Raw genomic sequence first — 20,615 nt, 5'->3', positions numbered from 1 at the left:
GACTGAAGCCAATTTGACCCTGGGGGCAGCTTTGTCCTCTTTCTAGTAAAGCCTCCCCCAAGTTGTGGGTAGTCGAAAATAAGTTGCTTCAGAGAAATACTGCTCCTCTCACTTAGTGTTATATAATAGACTAAAAATTCTCTACTTCCAGTTAACCTGCTGGAAAGCTGATCGAGAAGTGCTCTAGAGAAGTGAGACCAATTCCAAACCCTCTGTCCCCTGCCTCAGAAAGATCTATGTCTCCCAAGGGCTTTGACTAGTTCCCCTAGATAGGAGATAAGCAGATACTCTCCAAGGTCCCTTCCAGCTCTAGACCACACACTCGCAAGTCTGCAAGACACCTCCATAAGTTCCCCTTCTCATAACTGTAAATCCCTTATAACTCCCGCGGCCTGACAACCTCACCACTACTAAAAGTGCTCTCTCCACACGGGTGTCTTGGTTTCCAGTACCAGTGACTTTTAGCTAGTCATTCCCCCTCTAGCCCTTCTATGGGATGTGACCCCCCTTCCCCCGTTGATGAGCCTCTTCTTTCTGCCTAGTCTCTCCTCCCTCAGTTAAATTTCTCTCCTTGAATGTCTGGCCAGACCTTCCAGCTCATTATATCTAAAGCAACCCTTGTTCTCTCCCAAACCTGCCTCTCCCAACTTTCATATTTCTGATAATAGAACCAGCACTGTCATAATCCCAGACTTGTAACCTCAGTAGTTAGGTGGCACAGTGGATAGAGTAGTGCTGGGCCTGGGGCTGGGAAGACATCTTTCTGAGTTCAAATCTGGCCTCAGACACTTAATAGCTGGGTAACCCTAGGTCATTTAATCCTGTTTGCCTCAATTTCCTCATCTGTTTAAAAAAAAAAAAGGACTGGAGAAGGAAATGGCAAACTTCTTCAATATCTTTGCCAAGAAAACTCCAAATGGAGTTACAAATAGTTGGACAACACTGAAAATTAGTGAAAAACAACAACATCCTGTACTCTCTGGACTCCTTACTTGGAACATAGCCCCTCTGCACCTCTAACTTTTTGAAAGCTTACTGTCCATTTTAGGAGACAAGCCTTTCCGGAACTCCCCAGCAGAAAGTGATCACTTTCCCTTTTTCAGTTTTTTTTTAAACATTTTGATTGAATCCTCTTTGCCTTTGTCACATTTTGCCTTGTGTTTGTGTTAATGAGCTATTATTATTCCTCCACCCCTTTCAGATTGTAAAATCCCTGAGGGCCAGAGCCCTCATATTTCAGCTTCACAGGCTAGTGCCCTAACACAGTGCTTTGGTGTTATTTGGTTGAACTAAATTGAACACTTGTACGGGCTAAAATGAACATGAGGGTCAAGGAAGCTACAGAAGATTAACTTAAAGGTCATAAGTAGGAGAAGGATCTACTTCACTAGGCTAGTACAATAGAGTAGGATGGGGATAACTCTGGACTTCTATAGCTTGTCACATTAGCCATTCACCTTTCCCTCCCAAAATCTTTCCAGACTCTTGGCCTGGGGGCTCTTTGAGGGGTGAATTTTTACAGGCATTGCCCCCAGGAGACCGGCACCTCCTTCAGAAACTTTACATATTAACCCAGTCCCCCACTTATCCACTTCCCTACTCCTACCTGAACCCCACCCACTCCATTCATAATCCCCTTTGCCCCACCCACCTTTTTGCTTACCCCGTCTTTCTCCTAAGCACCTCTAGCCACGCCCCACTTTGTTAGCCAATGCTTTCCGAGGTCAGCTGGTGCTGCCGTCAGTTGGAGGGACAGGCTGGCTCACTTCTACCCAGCCAGGCTTGTTTACTATGGCTGACGATCTGGAGCAGCAGTGAGTTAATTTCCCTGTCTGTCTCTCTTTCTCTTTCTCTCTGTGGTCATAAATTTAGGACTCTCTGATGCAGAGGCCTGGTTTTAGACATTTCCCTACGTTTTCAGTTTTGCTCCAGGGGGAGGGATGAAGGTTCTTGCCCTAGCTAAGAGAATGAAGGAATGCAGGGGTAGTAAGCACAGAGAGAGGCTTTGCTGAAAGTTATGTTTCTGACCTTAACCTGTATTTCTTTCTCTTCCTGCTTCCCATCCTGTTGTTGCTAAGATCCCTGCTGCTGAGGGGTTTGCTTTAGCTGACTGGAAGAGGGATGGATGTGGGATACTGGTTGGGCTGGAGTTGGAAGGAAGAACTGAAAAGCTTATTTTACACTTGCCCCGGGAATGATCTCCAACATGCCCCTGGGACCCTGGTAGTGAAGGGTGCTGGGGAGAAAGAACATGTTTCACTTGAATAGGTTAGAAAGTGCTTTGGAAGGAATGGAGTATTTTTCTGTGCTGGAAGGAGACAGAAGCAGGGTATGGGGATGCATTTGGTTCTTTCCCAAGCCAAATCCTGGCCACTTCATATAAACGGGTAATAATTATCCTCAAATATAGCATCTTGGATTTAGAGTTCCACTGGTTTTATTTCATCTACAATCAGGTTTGGGATTCCTTTGTCCTTGCCTGAGCCTTCTCCCCTAAGACGAAGGAGCAATTGCTTTTTGAAGAATGACTCAGCAGGTAGCCATCTACCTTAACTTGCATAGAGTTTACCCTCTTTCCAGTGCACATGTATTGTTGCCTCCTTTTCAGAACTTCTAAACTGGCATGTCCTAAAGCAAAGTGGCCTCTAAAAAAGAGAGAGGAAAAGAATTGCCTTCCTTTAGCTCTGAGAAATCTCAAAAAGCATAGCTTTCTAAGCCTCTGTAGACTTCTAGTACTCCAGGGCTGAAGTCAAAAGCCCTGAGTTTGAGCAAGTCCAGTTCTGCCGCTTATTAGCTGAACGAGTCACTCAACTTGCCGGAGCCTCACTTTCCACACCTGTAAAACGGGGTGATAATTGCACTCCTTGCTGCACAGGGTTGTTGTGAGGATGTCTCAACTGAGACAGTCTATGCTCTGTAAAGCCTTATACAAATGACAACTAGTACAACAGTGTTTATAAAATTGCCTAACCCGCTAATTTTACAGGTGAAGAAATAAAAACTCAGATAGGTTAACCAGCGTACTTAAGAGCTTTACACAGCATATCTAACCTCTTATCCCATTCAGGAATCTCCTTTATAAAATCACTAACTGTTAGTCTTGGCCACTTCTAATGACAGGGAAATCTTTGTCCTTAGGATTACCTCATGAGTTCATCCATTTCGTTTTTTTGGGAGGGTGATCTGATTGTTAGAAGTAGAAGCAGCTAAGTGGCATAGAGGATAGATTCTGGAGTCAGGAAGACCAGAGTTCAAATCTGGCCTGGACACTTTAACTAGATGTGTGATAGTGGGCAAGTGACTTAACCTCTTGTCTGTCTCAGGCTCCTCAACTATGAAATGGGGATAATATCACTTACCTTTCAGGCTTGTTGTAAGGATCAAATGAGATAATATTTGTAAAATGCTTAGCATACAGTTCGTGGCACGTAGTGACAGTTTAATAAAATGCTCCCCTTTTTAGAGAAATTTTGATCAATAATTATTTGGTGACTTTTTAAACAGTTTTAAATTTAAATAGTATTTATTGAATGCTGAATTTTGTGTTCAAGGCATTAGGGATCAGAGAGTATAAGCTACAAGGATTTCCAGGGTGCAATTAAAGGACAACCTGTGTTCTAATCACAGGCCAGTCTTAAGTAGCAAAAAAAGACAGAAATGGCAATCTAGGAAACATGACATACATTAAAAAGTACATCATAGCCAGTAACTGGTACAGACAGTAAGTGCCAGGAGGAAAAGATCACTGTGGACAGGAGTGTTTACACAGGCAGCTTCTCCAAGGACATAGGAGCTAAGTGGAAGTAGTGTGGTCCTAGCTTCAAATCCTGCTTCCCATGTGTATTACCCATGTAATCCTAACCTTTTGTTTCCTCATCTGTTAAAAAGAGAGGGTCAGAGTAGATCTGTGATTCTAAGATCACCTATGAAGGATGAGTGAAGGACATAGGAGAGGGAAGGTTGGAGAAAACTCCATGAGGAATAGAGTAGTAGTCTGATTTTGCTGAGCATGGGCTGGCTGCATGGAGGGTTACAGTGCTAGGGGACAAGGCTGTTGGAACCGGATCATGAACTCATTTCCATAGAGGAGGAGCCACTGATGGCACAGGCACAAAGTGTTTCAGAGACATTTGCTCTTTGGTTAACAGATTAAGGTTGTATAGAAGAGATGTTAAGGGTGAAATTAAAAGACAGCCTGTGTTCTAGTCCCAGGCCAGTCTCAGGTAGCCAACAAAGCATAGAACTGGCAGGGTCAGAAGTTTTCAACCTGTTCAGTCCTGGCTTCACTGCGATGTGACTTTAGGCAAATTATTGCACCTCTCCGAGCTTTTCTTCATCTCTAAAATGGAGATGATAATATTTGCATTATGGCCTTCACAAGGTTGTTGTGAGGATCAAGAGAATGCTACAGCATCTCGTATCCAGCAGACACACCACTTGTCAGCTATGGCAAAGGACAGCTCTCTTTGAGTATTATCTCTCAAGGTGCTTAAATCTCAAGAGGTGGATAGTGACTTCAGTGATCTCAAATCTAACTTGTATCTGAACAGTGATCTCTTCTATAACATCTCTGACAACTGGTCATCTAATTTCCACTTGAGGACCCCAAATGATAGATTTCAAGACAGCTTATTCCCCTTTTGGAGAAATCGGATTATTCAAGGTGTCTTGCATATATTGAACCAAAATCTGCCTCTTTGCAACAGCCTTCTGTTGGATCTAGTTATACTCCCTGGAAACCAGAGAACAGGGGTTAGGGAGCAGAGCTATGATTTCACTGATAAAGGGAACTTTGGTTCTCTCTGGTGAAGACACCCTCTCTCTCTAAATGCAAGCAGGCACCTCCTCTGCAACCTATAGCCTTGGAGAGTTTCCCAGAGCACCGAGTGATTGCTTTGTGTAAAGTCACACAGCCGTTATGACGTCCCTCCTTCTACCTACCCATCCTGGCTTTTCTCAGTTCAAATATTCTTCCTTCTCCTAGATTCATAGAATGTTAGAAGGGGTCTTCGAGATCATCTATTCCAATGCTGTTCTTCCTAAGTAAGAAAATTAGGCCTGTAGAGTTGGAATGGCATGTCCGACATTGCACAACAAATGAGGAGCACTAGGTCCAGAATCCAGGGGGTCGCGGCCATTAGTCCATGCTTTTTCTCCCACACTTGATAGCTTTATAAGAACTATGATTTTTATCAGTTAGGTGCCTGCTCAGCTGTTGCACATTGCGACCACTCCATAATGCCTTAGTTAATGAGTTGTGAAGAAAGGAAGGTCTTCATCTGATGGCTTCTAGTGATGAATCTTTCTGTATTTTGCTAGGCTGTTTCTCAAACAACAGACAACACAGGGTCATCTCCATGTCACAACAATCATCAGAGGATTATCTTCATGCTACTATCCTGAGTCTATATGTTGCCCACTATATTGCCTTAAAAGATGGAGGCTAGACCAAATGACCTTTTGTAATTTTTCCTGATGCTAGGATTCTCTGAAAGATGTTCCCATCTTGGCAGATACTGATTAGGATAGCCCTTCTATGGGGGGAGTCCCTACTAGTGGCTTATGTCAAGAAAAGGGAAGTTTATTCTATCTACCTGGAATTCTGCCCTCTAGGCCAGAGTTCTAGAAAGTATAAGAAAACACAGGAGGGAGAGGGAATTGCTCTCCTGTACATTAAGAGGAAATAAGGTTGATTATTTCACTTGTCTCCATTGTACCCATGAGAAGTAGAGACTTATCCTCCTCAGTTTTGTAATTTGGAAACTAAAGCACAGAGAGTAGTGACTTGCCCCTATGCCCAGTGAGCCCGAGCCAAAAATGGGACCCATTTCTCCCAACTCCTACCCTCTGCTCCTCTCCATTTCCCCACTGCTTTGTTCAGGGTTGAACTACCCCCAGAAGGAAACTGGACATCTGCTGGTAACCTCTGGGAGTCATATTTTTAGGAGCAGAAAGGGAGAGAGAAAGCCAGGCCTGCTACTCTGGAAAAGCTGGCATGGTAATTTAGCCTGCTTAGTGAAGGTCATCCTCAAGGATCACGAAAAAAAAGTGTCTGTTCGGTTCTTGATCTCTTTGAATATAGGTGAGTGACATTTTCTGCATGTAAATAGGTAATATTAGTAGTGTGTGTTGTTGTAAATAGCCACTAACCCAAGGAGAAGAACAGTTTTAAGTTACATAGAAAAGAGTGCTGACTATGAGGATCTGGCACCAATGAGCGGGGAGGGCAGGCAGGGAGACGACTTTGTTGCCTGATAAATGTTGTGTGGCTGTCAGCAAAGCTGAGTGAGTCCGTGTTCCCCTTCTAACATGTTCACCATGCATCTATGTCTCTCTCCAATCCCAGGCCTCAAGGCTGGCTGAGTAGTTGGCTACCTACTTGGTGTCCCACTTCAATGTCTCAGCTGAAGAATGTGGAAGCTAGGATCCTACAATGTAAGTAGGCGAGATCAGCTAGGCCTGTCTCAGGGCTTTCCCTAAGAAGGATGTGTGGTAGGCCTGAAGTCTAGATTCACTGGGCAGGTCCGGTGAGGATGAGGAAGGTAGCTGAGGAAGGGATGGATCCTTAGGATAATGGTTCTTCAACTTTCACTTCTCTCAAAAAAAAAACCTTAAAAAAAACCTTTCACTCCTCTCTTTTACTTTAACCCTTCAATAAATATACAGACTCATGAACAGCCTCAAGGGACACCCTCTGTACCTACTCATTTTATTCAATTCTTTTTTTTTTTTGGTCTTTCCATAAAATTGTTGTCATAAAGTATCTACCCAATACACTGGAGGCTTTCTTCTGGTTCCTTTAACATTCTGTGGTTGCTGATCCATCCCTTTCTCTCACTAAATTACTGGCCCACTTCTGCTACATTACTAGCTCACTTCTGCTACATTACTGGCCCACTTCCTTCTTTGATCATAAACATCTTTGATGATTTTTTTTTTAATGCCAGAGCCAGAGTTCCTCTTCTAGACATAACGTCCCAACTTGACTCCTCCAACACATTCACTGGCACACACATGACTTCATCACCTCACTTTTTTGATATTCTACCCTATCGTGCACCCGCACTTATCTGGCTACCACAGCTGTTTTGGCCTGCCAGGGTCTTGTTTCCATGGCCATGTCACGTGGAGAGAGTTAACCCCATTAGCTACACATAGTCACATGATACAGCTTCTACTATTTTGGCTCTTTCCTATCCCTCTGAATCACAGTTCCTCATTTGCCAGATGTCATCTCCCTCTGCTGTCCTTGGTATAACTACCATGTCCCTTATTACCCTAAACAAGCCATATAACTGTCAGTCAGCCAATAAGCATTTATGAAGTACCTACTATGTGCTAAGTTTTGGGGATACAAAAAGAGGCAAAAGACAGTCCCTCACCTTTCACAACGTAATGTTATAACCCCCTGGCTTCAACCTAAAGGTCAGGCTGTTCCCTCTCACCAGTCTCACCACCCCAACTCCCATTCTCTGCTTAACATCTAAGAGGTAGTAAAACCAAGTCCTCTTTCTAGACATGCATTGTTCAGAATAAATACATGACAAAAATCTATTCCTTTATTGCTAGGCTGTGTTCCAGAATTTATTAAGCAAAACCCGCATAGCTGTTAGGAGAGCCAGGAATCTCAGCAACTAGGACCCAAGCAAACATGGGCACAGAAGTCAAGAATTGTACCTCACAGCTAGTGGAGAAGCTACCCTAAGCTGTCTCAGACTACATTCTAAGTCAGCCATGCAGATTAGCACTGGCCAAAGTGCCAGTCCAAAGGACACCAAGCAGTCAGTTCTGAGAAGGAACTGAAAAATAAAGAGCCTCTTTTTTATATACTTTTTGGTTACTAGGACAAACTAAGAAATAGGGTTTGGTCAGGGGGAAATATTTCAGTATATCGGGTACAAGAAGTTGTTGAATTTTTCTGTGTAGGGACACAGGAAAGCATAGAAAAGAATACCAGGAAATCACTAGTGTCAAAGGTTTGGTATTGAAGGTGATTGAGTCTATGATGAAAGTCTAGCCAATGCTGTAACATCATCGATAGAAAGACTGTTCATTTTCCATGGACTCCCACTCTCCTTAGGTCTCCAGAATAAGTTCTTGGCCCGCTATGTGTCCCTCCCAAATCATAACAAGATCTGGACCGTTACAGTGAGCCCAGAGTTGGAGGACCGCACGCCCTTGGTGATGGTGCATGGCTTTGGGGGTGGCGTGGGTCTTTGGATCTTAAACATGGATTCACTGAGTACTCGACGTACAGTGCACACCTTCGACCTGCTGGGCTTTGGGAGAAGCTCAAGGCCAATATTTCCCCGTGATGCCCAGGGTGCTGAGGATGAATTTGTGACCTCTATAGAGACCTGGCGGGAGACCATGGGTATCCCCAACATGATTCTCCTGGGGCACAGCTTAGGAGGCTTCCTCGCCACATCTTACTCTATCAAGTATCCTGAAAGGTAAGGGATGAGCCTCCTTCTTTTGCCTCAACAGAAAACCCAATCCACAAATCAATAAGCATTTGTTAAATGCCTATCGTGTGCCAGGTGTTGGGGGTACAAAGACAAAAAAGGAGCTTACATTCTATAGGGGGAGACATATAAGTAGATATAACATCTATACAAAGTAAACATAAAGCTGTTTTATTTATTTGGGGGGGATGAGGGAAAGCCTTGTGTAGAAGGTGGGATTTGAGCTGAGCTCTGGAGGAATCAAGGAATTGAGAGGAAGAGGTTAAGGGAGTAGGTTCATGGAATAAGGCTCAGCCTGTACAAAGGCAGAGACCAGAAATGGGATGCAATGTTGAAGAGTAGCAGATTGTCTGGTTTGTCTGGACCGCAGAGTCAACATGAGCATCTCAGTCATAGGCATTATCGTAATCCATCAGTTCTTCCTCCTTCTGAGAAGACTAAAGGATTGTTATACCTCTGCACTATTAATTTTCATATTTTCCCTATCTTAATGTAGAGTCAAACACCTCATCCTAGTGGATCCATGGGGTTTCCCCCTTCGCCCTACTGACCCCAGTGAAATCCGGACACCCCCAACTTGGGTCAAGGCTATTGTCTCTGTCCTGGGGCGTTCCAATCCTTTAGCTGTCTTACGGGTGGCTGGACCCTGGGGTAAGTAACTTACAGAAGAAAAGATCAGGAGGAGCTAGGTGATGCAGTGGATAGAGCACTGGCCCTGGATTCAGGAGGACCTGAGTTCAAACTGGCCTCAGACACATAACACTTACTAGCTGTGTGACCCTGGGCAAGTCACTTAACCCCATTGCCTAGCCAAGAAAAAAAAAAAGAAAAGAAAAGATCACCATCTTCTTAAACACAGCCTATCCCATTCTGGAAGCCCCATGCCACCACATTTAGTTTATTCTTGAAAAGTAGAGGAGGAAATCTGGACATTCAATAGCATCATCATCTTTCACTGTTGAACTGAATCTGATATCTCTTATCCGAGGTTTCAGAGTGCTGTGGCCTCCATCTTTAGGGGAGATGCTTCATCTGCAAGGAACAGAGAGAGCAGAATTGGTTGTGTACCCAAGGAGAAGCCTGGATTTCTAAAAGGATCCTAGACTTCCTACAGGAAGTGACCTCAGAGGTCATCTAGTCCAACCCTTTCATTTTACCAGTGGGGAAACTGAGGCCTGGAGAAGTTAAATGACTTACCCCAGGTTACACAGGGAGTCACAACAGAGCCAGAATTTGAGCCTACATTGTTTGAGTATAGATGTAGGTTTTCTGCACTCTTACCAAGTTATCATTAACCTTCCAACAACTCTTCTCCGCTCCTGGGAATCTTTTCATTTTGAAGAAATAAAAAGTAAATTATTCTCCTTGTTATAATGGAGAAACAAGCTGTGTCTCCCATATTTCTCTAGAGCTGAAGACTAACTAGACGTGTCATTTCATTGGCGCAGGGAAAGCCCAGATGAGGAAACTCCCTCCACATATGCAGCTTCTCAGCTATTTAGTCTTCTCTGAGTGTTGCCTAGAGCACAGGTGTCAAATGCAGCCCACAGGTTACATGTGGCCCACAACACTCCCAGGGGTAGTTTGAATCAGATTAAAATTAATTGGGAAATATTTAGCAAAATAAACAAAAATATAATAAAATAGATGATATTACATTAAAAAAAAAACTTAAGTCAATATGTAGCCTGCAGGGATCCTTATGTATTGGATTAGTGGTCCCTGTTTCCATTTGAGCTTAACACGATGGCCCAGAGCACTAAGAGGTTAATCATCTTACTCAGGTCACACGGCAGGACTTGAACCTAGATCTTCCTGGCTCAAAGGTTGTTTCTCTGTTCACCAAGCTAAGCTACCTCTAGGAGGAACCAAATAGTTCTGGATCCCATTAAAAGATAGCTCAAAGAAGAACTCAAGCATCTGAAAACCAGAAGCCAAGAACGGCAAAAGTCAGAGGGAAGAGAGTGGGCAGATAGAGAGTAGAGTCATTCTGGTGGTCCTCAGCATCCCTGAAGTGTGCTGGGTAATTAATAATAACTGAGGAAATAATCTGAGCTACAAATTTATTAGCAAAACAGGTCAATGGATTCCCCAGTGAGTCCAAAGACCCTGAATACAGAATAAGACAGATTTTTATGTATTAAAAACAATTAATCAAATAAGACCAATTAATTAAAAGAAAACAATAACAGGATACAAGCCAGAATCCAAAATTAGGTAATCCGATTTCTAATTGGAAGAAAGATTAGGGATTTTCCAGATTGGGAGAGAGAGAGTGCTAAAAGGTACAATTCCCTGAAATCAGAAAAAGAGTGTCCCACTCCCCATAAGTATCTGAATTCAATCAAAGGAGCATGGAAACAATAACTGATTGACCAATACAGGACTCGTTTTCAGGTAAAACATACGGACTTCGTGAGATGTATAATTGTGAGAAAAATACTTGCTTCCATCTTCAGATCTGATCAGGTCTCTAATAAGCATAACCTGGGTCAGGGGTAGGGAACCTGCTACTTCAAAGCCACATGTAGCCCTTTGACTGAATCTAAACTTCACAGAACAAATCCCTTTAATAAAAGGATTTGTTCTGTGAAGTTTAGATTCAATCAAAAGGCTAGACCTAGAAGGACCTAAAAGGCCACACCTAGAAAGCTCTGCACCCCTGACCTAGGTCCTAAGTTAAGGGTCTCTGAGCATCAAGTAGAGGTGATCCAGCCTCCCAGCCAAGCAGGACTAGGTTCAAACAATGCAATAAAGTTTTCTCACAATTTCCATAATTGAATACAGTCTTCTCACATGACAGAAATTGGACTAGACCCATAATTGAATAAAAAGGGAACTGAGCTAGATCCAGAATTGAGTCACAAGATGCAGTCAGTGTGGCTCACTCAGTTCCCACAGAAGCAAGCTCCTTTCCTTCCTTTCTCAGCCACTATACCTCTGCTAGCCTTTCTGTATTTGGCCAGGGGTACAAATAAGTGTGAGGGATACTCTAGCAAAGACAGGTTGACTGATTTGGAAAACAAGAGGTAAGGATCCTTGAGCTACCTTTGATCACCTCCTATTTGCATTTGAAGAGGGGAGAAGAAACAGTAGGATCACAGAATCATGGGGGCGGGAACAGAAAGAGAGAGAATGAATAAAACAGGACAAGAGGAGAAATCAATAAGAAGTTGACTGTTGGGTCTAATTTTTGCAGTTTGGCATTTGGGGAATCCAATAGTTTTCCTCCTCAGAATAAAGGAAAGTAAAAGCAACAGAATCTTCTAAAATAGGTCAGTGGACCTGAGAGGACATCCCCAGCTTAACTTTTGTCCTTATGGTAGATTGGAAGGAGTGCTGAATTTGGTTGATTTGGCATTAGAGGATCTGGGTTCAAACCTCCCGCTTGTGTGACCTCACCAAACAAGACATTTAAGCTTTCAAGACTCTAGGCCACTGGTTCTCAAAGGGTGGTCCAGAAACCCCTGGGGATTCCTGAGACCCCTTCAGGGGGTCTGCAAGGTCAAAAGTATTTTTGTAATATTACTAAGATGCTTTAGTTTCTAATATGATAAATATGAAGCTCTTTGGGGGTCCTCAATCATTTTAGAGTGTAAAGGGGTCCTGAGAACAAAATATTCAAGGAATGTTGTTTCTCTGGGCAACTCTCTAAGATCTCAAGTTGCAGAATAACTGCGTTTATAGAGGGAATTTCCCCATCTGTGACTTCCCTCAACCTCTGAAATCAGAGGTCCATTTTTCATCCCTAGAGAAACCAGAGAGACGCTGCTGCTTCCTTTATCCCATTATCAAAGAGGGTAATTACTTTTTTTATTTCTTGTAAGTCAAAGGAGTTGAGAAGAGATTCTGGAGGTGGAACGTCTACTTACTGTGTGATCTTGAATATGTCACGTACCTTCTTTGGTTTTCAGTTGTCTGTAAAAAGAAGGGACTTGGACTAGGTAATCACTCTTAGCACTAATTCTAATTCTTAAAGCCAGTGCTTTGTCAGGACTCAGTAGGATAGTAAAGTCACCTAGTCCCATGCCTTGCTTCAGACAAATAAAGAAATTAAAGCAAGTGTGTGGGAAATAGCTAAGGCAAGAGTTGATTGTGGGGAGAGAAGAGTAATATGTGATGCAATATTGAGAAACATTTTATTTCCAAGCATGGAATGTTTACAGATTTAAAACTTTTGAAAAGAATAATGTCCTGGGAACCTTGCATTTTTGCTGAATACATTGTGGCTGCTCTAGTCATATCAAGGCAACTCCGTGTCCTTTGGCAGTCAGCTATTACACTTCTAATTAAGGGACATTTTCTGTGTAGTTCCCTTGTAAGTTTATGGTTGAATGCCAAAAATGAACAACTTAGAGGAACAGCACTGAGAAGATACAGTGTGGTAGGAGGGAGAAGGGTGGGGGAGAGGGGCAAGAGGAAGAAGCTTGGGGTCAGGAAGATATGGGCTTCAGTCCCACTTCTGACACTACCTTCATGATTCTGGGCAAGTCTCTTAAACTCTCTTTAGGCTCAATTTTCCCATATGTAAAATGGGGATAATATTTGTACCTCCCTCACAGGATTGTTCTGAGGCTCAAATAAGATAATGTATGGAAGGCACTTTGTAAATCTTCTGCAAATATAAACACGAGAGCAACTTAAAAAGTATCTGGTTTGAAATCAGAGGGTTTGAGTCCTGGCTTTGCCACTTGGTACCACCATATATCCTTGGGCAAACAACCTCATTTTTCTGCCTCCGGTCAAGTCAACAAGCATTTATTAAGTACCTACTATATGCCAGGTACTATGCTAAGTGCCTCAGTTTCCTCATCTGTAAAATAAAAGAAAGAAGGAGGGAGAGAGGAAGGATTACATACTTAAATGTGCCAGGCACCATGCTAAGTGCTTTATATATGTTATCTCATTTGATTTTCACCACTGTAGGGGTGGGTACAAATAGTAACCTCATATTACAGTTGAGGAAACTGAGGCAAACAGAAGTTAAGTGACTTGTCTAGAGTCACTCAGCTAGGAAGTGTCTGAGGGCAGATTTGCTTTATTGGAATGTGAGCTATTAGTAGTGGTGGTGGTGATATTGTTGAGGTCATTCTTCAGAATGGCACTAGAGCTGTCATATCCTCACTTCATTCACTTATGGGGTGTATTTATTCCTCATACCTCTTCATAATCTGTTCAATAAATGTACCTGCTTGTTTGCAATTTATTGGTTAATAATTCCACATTCATGTGGCATTTTAAAGTTTGAAAATTACTTTTTTCCACTGTCCTGTGAGGTATGTATTATCCTTATTTTTACAGATGAGGAAGCTGAGGCACAAGGTCAAAAGATTTGCCCAGGATCATGCAACTAGTAATAGCAGAACCTGGATTTGAATTCAGCCCTTTTGACTCCAGAACACTGTCCTTTCCATTACACCACACTGCCTCTATAATAATAATTATAATAAACTGAGCCCAGTGTTTGTGGGTATCTATAATCCATTTCTGGTTTTGGTACTGAGCAGACTCTGCTTCTTCTCCTCCCTCCTAGGGCCTGGCCTGATACAGCGATTCCGTCCTGATTTTAAGCGAAAATTTGCTGATTTCTTTGATGATGACACGATATCAGAGTATATCTACCACTGTAATGCTCAGAATCCCAGGTGAGTCAACTCTTGGGAACAGTGGATGGGAGTGGGCAGTGTAGAAACTGCAAAGAGTGTTAAGGTAGAAGGCCCAAGCCCCACTTCTGCCATGTATGACTTGGGATTCTACCTGCCTCCCTATCTTGATTTTCTCAACTATAAAAGATTCCTTATTCCTTTCCCTCTGTCCTCAAGAAAAGATATCATGAAGACCAGTGGCAGCATTCTTTAAAAGATTCCCAAGTAATGGGCTGAGAGGAAAGGATGTCACAAAGTGACAGAGAAATTATTTGTTCTGGGACACATTTTTTAAAGTAACTATACTAGGTTGCCTGCCTATCCAGGAGAAAGATTTGGCCCTTTCCCTGATCCAGGCAGATAACTCAGCAGGCCAAAATTTGGTAGTATGTTTAACTTACTTATCCTTAGAACATGCAGTCAGTAACTTGTACTGGACCTGGGATGAGTAGGTCCTTTCCTAACCTTGTGGAAAACTTGGTGAGCATTGCAGGAGAATCCTGGAGTCTGAGTAAATGTATTTCTTTGTATGGCTTCTCCCAAATGACTTGGAGTCTTTGCTGCTTCAAAGTTCTCAGCTCATCTATGAAACCATGGATTCTTAGGGTTCAAAAGGGACCTTGGAAGGCGTCTAGTCTGCTGTCATCACACACACTACATGGGCTCAGTTGAATGGAATAGCCCAGTTAATAGAAGAGCAGCAGATTGGGGCAGCTAGGTGGTGCAGTGGATAGAGCACCAGCCCTGGATTCAGGAGGACCTGAGTTCAAATGTGGCCTCAGACACATAACACTTACTAGCTGTGTGACCCTGGGCAAGTCACTTAACCCCATTGCCTAGACCAAAAAAAAAAAAAGAGCAGCAGACTGCTCAAAAAAAAAAATAAGACTTCATACTCCCTGTTTTTCCCTAAGTTCTGCTTCTGACCTCACTCATCAGGCCCTAGTCCTATCATATCAGTACTTTCCCAGACCATGTCCAGCTACCCTCCTAGACCCCTTGGAGCTTTATACATAATAGAGAAAAGAAAGGCTGGTTTTGTTGTGGATGGGGGACACTCGTGAAAGACCACTCCGAGTGCCATAAAATCCTTGTCTCCCAAATTTTCATTGTTCTGCTATACCAGGTCCCTTACTGAGGCTACAAATACTTTCCCTGTTCCCAGGGGAACATGTGATTAAGACAAAGATAGTAAGTAATAACTAGTGGAACATGTAATCACCAGTTCCTGAAGATATCAGATAGAATGCTGCTCATAGAACTCTTGTTTCTATGACAAAGATAGCAAGTAACCATGTAATAACCAGTTCCTGAGGATATCAGATACCTAGGGGGAGGGGGAGTTCACAGCTGGATAACCACTAAGCTCTCTTGACATCTTGAAGTCCTATGTCTTGGCAACACAGCCTCAAGTTAGCCTCCAGAAATGCAATCTCAATTCTTCTCTCCAAAAATACAATCCATTCTCCTGACTCTAAGCAAGACTTATTTAAACTAGCCCAAATTGGTGCCTTCCTAACCTTGCAGATAGCTACTTGAGATGGCTTACCAGTTAGCCCTTTTGAGGAGATATTCAGGTGGTAAAATAAATTTGATACTTCTCACTTAGTACCAGTTACTACTCAAGTTAGGTAAGTGGCTCTTTTTTTTTTTAATCTTAAACCTCATTTGGTCATAGTTTGGGCCCTGATGGTTCTGAGTGAATGTGAATAGCAGTTGTTTCTGTTTTGGCCAGAAACCCTAAGGGTCTTCCCCTCCCAGATGGATTTTTTTTTAAGTAGGTAAAAGAGGGCATTCTTTGCCTCATTTCTTACTAGCCTTAATCATTGAATGGGCATTGCCTCAGTCAAACTGAGACCTGGGAAAGACCTTAACTTAAAAAGGCCAAGGTCTCCCACTGCATCTAGGGCCCTCTCCAGTCATCCTGCTCTATATCTTGCCACTGGACCCAGATGGCTCCAAAAGAGAAAGTGAGGCTGGTGACTTGCACAGCCTTCCCTCACTTATACCCAATTCACTTGCAAGTCATGGCATCACCTTCCTAATGTCATGGTCCTCTTTGAGAATGAAAGACAAACAACCACCACAAATGGCTTTTTTTTTAAATCTTAAGGTTTCCCCTCTCTCAGTAATCTCTCCCAATATTTTACTGTCAGGAAGTTCATCATTATGTCCAAACTAATCTCTTATAACAAGCAACGTCAATAATTTAATTGCTTCCACATATTTGAATGCTCCTCATGGGTAAGGAACTATACCAGCTATCATAAAGGATGCAAAGATGATCCAGGCAGACCTCTCCAGTTCCTGGCTCCTAATGACTAAAGAAACCATTAATGCGTAATTTTTTGTTTGGCAGATGAATATCTGGGTCTGTGATATATTTCAAGCCTATTTTTCTATTGCCAGTGGTGAGACAGCATTCAAGGCTATGATGGAGTCCTTCGGCTGGGCCCGGCGCCCCATGCTGGAGCGAATCCACCTAATTCGGAAAGATGTGCCTATCACTATGATCTACGGAGCCAACACCTGGGTAGATATTAGTACCGGAGAGAAAGTAAAACTTAGGAGGCCAGGCTCCTATGTCCGAGATGTGGTAAGTTAGGGCAGAACAGGACATGACAATAGAAATGAAAAAATGTTGTTGGCTGAAAATCAGAGCGTTAATATGACTGTGTAGGTGGATGAGAACGTGGGAAAAACATCTAATGATTTAGCTGGTGAGGGACAGTAGAACACGTGGGGGTAGCCTATGAAATCCTTCCTTGGTACCAGAGTTAAGTTTAGTTAGTCAGTCAAAAAGCATTTATAGAATGCCTGCTATGTACCAGGCATCATGCAAAGTGCTGAGAACATTAAGAAAGGCAAAGGATGGTCCCTGCTCTCCAGGAGCTCACAGTGTGACAGAGGAGACAAAATGCAACAACTAAGTGTAAATGATATATACAGGATAAATTAGAGATAATCAACAGAGGGAATGCACTGGCATTAAGGAGGGTTAGGAAAAGTTTCTTATAGAAGTTGAAATTTTAGCGGAGACTTCAAAGAGGCCAGGAAACAGATGAGCAGAAGGATGGACCCAAAGGCCCAGGCCGGGAATGGCAAACCTGTGGCCTTAAGGCCGCATATGACCCTCTAGGTCCTCAAGTGCGGCCCTTTGACAAATGGGATTTGTTCTGTGAAGTTTGGATTCAGTCAAAGGGCCTTGAGGCCACAGGTTCCCCACCCCTGCCTGGCCCAGGCTATTGCATAGCTAAATGTAGATGTGGCCAAAATAGCACCTGAATAATTCCCAACTAGTACCATGTTTATACTGTCTGCAGAAGGCGTTTAAATACTTCCCCACTGTTTCATACTGTGGTTTTTACCAAAGATGATGACAGTGGTAGGGAAGATGATGGTGACTGGCCACTGAAATTCTACCTTTTCTTTCCTCTCATTGACCTTTCCTATTAGCCTAAGTATTTTTGAATGAGATGAATCTCACTGTGGGCTCTAGGTTGCTCGCTCTATGGTTAGAGGGCCAGGCCAAAGGTGGGATTAATATGGACTTGGTGGATGGAACTTGGGGAAATATATGGTGGCACAGGTCCTAGTAGCTCCCATGGGAGCCCTCCAAGTTCTTGTAAGCAATATAATTTGAGGAGTAGTGGATTGAAAGTAGAAAGAATTTAATTGTAGTAGAACTTTTTAATCTCTGGGAAGATTTCTCCCATCCCACTCCTATGTATTTCTCCTTCCTCCTATAGGCTATTGAGGGTGCCTCACACCATGTCTATGCAGACCAACCACAAATCTTCAATTCTGTGGTGGAAGAGATCTGTGAATCAGTCGACTGAGCTGCCATCCTCAAGAAGGAGAAAAGAGCACAGAGACTCAGAGTCTCATCTCCCTCTCTGCTTCCTTCTCTCCTTACCCTCACCAACTAATATGTCACCTAGGCAGAGTCACATATTTTTCATAGGGGTGGGGCAGGACAATGGTGATGGAACAGCCCCTCCTGTATACATCCTGGAGATGAGAGGCAGTAGTGGCCTGGAGATCCCCAACTTAGGCATTTCCATAAAGGATCTTAGATCCCATCCTGTTCTCTCATGTCAAAGTGTTAATAATGAGTTGATTTTAAGTTTACATAAACCTAGAAATTTCTGTATGTATTCTACTCTCCATATACATAATGTGCCAAGGGGTTGGGATCACCTCTCCTCATCTAGAACAGAGAAATTAGAACTATCAAGCCTTTCCCAGCTTGGGAAGATTGGGGATTTCCCAGGACTATTGCTGGGAATAGGCCCACCCTCTGTGGAAACATCTCATATGTTCCCACCTTTTTTCTCTGGGCCAACCCCTGTAATATAGACCCACATACCACAGACCCACTTTCACTACATTGAACCTATCCTGAGACCTGAAATCCTTATTCCTTTGGGTTCCTTAGAATGATTTTTCAAAAAGTCTTAGAGCTAAGAGACGTTAGGGATCATCTGCTCTGGTCTCTTTATCTTACACAGGAGGCAATGGAGGCCTAAATAAATGAGTAACCTATCTAAGGACATAAGGTTAGTCAGTGGCAAAGCTGTGACTAGATCCCAGTTCTCCTGAGACTTCCATTGTCTCGTCTACGTGTCACTGCATCTCCAGATTTTGTGCTCTCGGAGAATGAAGCTGGCCCAGCTGCCATGTGTATGTATGTGTAGCTGGGTTATTAACTCCAGAGCAGTCAGCCTATTTATGTCTCAGTGTTGCACTCCCACCTCTGATGGGCAGCAATCCCCCTCCTGGTTCCACCTCAGCCTTGGGCTGACATTAAACCACAGAGGAAGCCCAGTGTTATGCTGCCCCCTCCTGACTATTCACTAGGAGGCCTTGGAGTCTCCCTCCGTGCCTTGGGCATTGAAGCCCCTTATGGATTGAGGGATCCCTGGTGGGGAGATGAGGGCAGTGACTTCAACCCATCTCCCATTGCTGGAATCCCCTAGTATTAACAAAATCTTGCTACCAGCTCTCAGCCCCCACCCAAAGCCCCTGGTCCTATTGGGGAGCCTCATGCTACCTTGTCCTCTGTGCACAGATTGCTCTCATTGTGTGACCCTCAACCACACAGGGTCATTGTTGCCAGTTTAGTCCTGCTACTGGTCTATTCATTTCCATGTCTTGATGGGGCATTGATGTAGCTTCTACCCTGGGGTGCTAGGTAATGTCAGTGAGACCAGCCGCCTAATGCAGAGTATCTTCCATCTACCCCCTTTACTAATTTTATTTTTTAAACAGGTATTTCAACAATATTTGTACCATCTGCTCACCTTGGGACCCTTTTCTATATTAATAAAGAAATGAGGGAAATGCTTAAATTATTGATAATTGGCATTTTGTCCAAGGCTCTGGGGGTGGTGTCAAATACACATGGTTGTTGCTCAGTCATATCTGACTTTTCTTTACCCCGTGGATCATAGCACACCAATACTGTCCACGAAGTTTTCTTGGCAAAGATACTGGACTGGTTTGCCATTTCCTTCTCCAGGGATTAAGGCAAACAGGTTAAGTGACTTGCCCAGGGTCACACAGCTAATAAATGTCTGAGGTCATCTTTGAACTCAAGTCTTCGTAACTCCAGGCCCAGCACTCTATCCACTGAGCCATCTGGCTGCCCCACCAAACACAGAACAGCCAAGTTTTAAAATAACGGAATTGAAGAGCCGGAAGGGACATTGCGTTCTTATTTTACAGAGCACAAAGAAAGAGAAAGCGAACTGTGCCAGTGAGTTCAAACTAACCTCCTCTTTAAGAGTGTATTGAGTGGTTGTCCTGTGCTTGTAAATAGGCCCTGCCTACGAACTGGAACTCTGCTCTCTGCCAACCCTCAAATCACATTCCCGGTTATGTAGTCTTGGCAGTAGAACTCCATACCTCCAAAGTTCATGCAAAAGAACCAGAAAGATGTTGAGGCCCGACCACTGATAGGGTTCCACAGAGAAGAGGGAAGTATTTACACTTACTTCCACCTCCTAAGGGAACAGGACCTAGAACTCAAGGTAACCTCTCAGGCTACGCAAGAGGAGCTTTTGTGGAAAAATGGCATCTGTGTCCCCTGAGTCCATATTGCTGTCTCCAGGGTTACATACCGGCATGGGCTCTTTCCACTGCCTTCCCACGGGAGTTATTTGCCACAGCCAGCTTCCAGAAGAGTCACCTGATTTGTACTAGTCCACATATGTTCAATCCTCGACATAGTTCACCTGTCTTAATAACAGCCTGCTCAAGGTGGGAACTGAGGTCACATTAAACATAACCATAAGTCCGCATGGGGCCAGCTAGGTGGGTACAGTGGATAGAGAGTGTCTGACCTGGAGTCAGGAAGACTAATCTTACCTGAGTTCAAATCTAGCCTCAGACTTCTGTGTGACCCTGGGCAAGTCACTTAACCCATTTGCCTCAGTTTTTTCATCTATAGAATGAGCTGGAGAAGGAAATGGCAAACCACTCCAGTATCTCTGCTAAGACAACC

General features: G+C 43.3%; 1 protein-coding gene across 2 annotated transcripts; it reads left to right on the top strand.

The window, feature by feature from the left end:
• The first annotated feature begins 1,707 nt into the window (after window positions 1–1,707).
• ABHD4 (abhydrolase domain containing 4, N-acyl phospholipase B) lies at window positions 1,708–19,461 on the top strand. 2 transcript variants are annotated; one of them, XM_021007921.2, is made up of 8 exons: window positions 1,796–1,814; window positions 5,882–6,082; window positions 6,347–6,435; window positions 8,081–8,453; window positions 8,962–9,116; window positions 13,999–14,110; window positions 16,520–16,706; window positions 17,860–19,461. In XM_021007921.2, the coding sequence occupies exons 3-8, from the start codon at window positions 6,396–6,398 to the stop codon at window positions 17,947–17,949; spliced, it is 957 nt and encodes a 318-aa protein (XP_020863580.1). In that variant the 5' UTR covers window positions 1,796–1,814; window positions 5,882–6,082; window positions 6,347–6,395; the 3' UTR covers window positions 17,950–19,461. The 2 variants fall into 2 exon arrangements, with proteins under 2 accessions (XP_020863515.1, XP_020863580.1); XM_021007856.2 differs by lacking the exon at window positions 5,882–6,082 and having other exon boundaries at window positions 1,708–1,814.
• The last annotated feature ends 1,154 nt before the right edge of the window (window positions 19,462–20,615 follow it).

This window comes from Phascolarctos cinereus, unplaced genomic scaffold (genome assembly GCF_003287225.1).
Source record: "Phascolarctos cinereus isolate Bilbo 61053 unplaced genomic scaffold, phaCin_HiC Scaffold_3;HRSCAF=262, whole genome shotgun sequence".
Taxonomy (NCBI): domain Eukaryota; kingdom Metazoa; phylum Chordata; class Mammalia; order Diprotodontia; family Phascolarctidae; genus Phascolarctos; species Phascolarctos cinereus.
This window is presented reverse-complemented; position numbering and strand designations above follow the sequence as displayed.

Excerpts from the sequence above, each read along its gene's own strand:
- ABHD4 (XM_021007856.2), top strand. The coding sequence starts at position 1,792 with ATGGCTGACGATCTGGAGCAGCA. Across the intron at positions 8,454-8,961 it reads TCTATCAAGTATCCTGAAAG|AGTCAAACACCTCATCCTAG; the intron begins GTAAGGGATGAG and ends ATCTTAATGTAG. Across the intron at positions 9,117-13,998 it reads ACGGGTGGCTGGACCCTGGG|GGCCTGGCCTGATACAGCGA; the intron begins GTAAGTAACTTA and ends CCTCCCTCCTAG.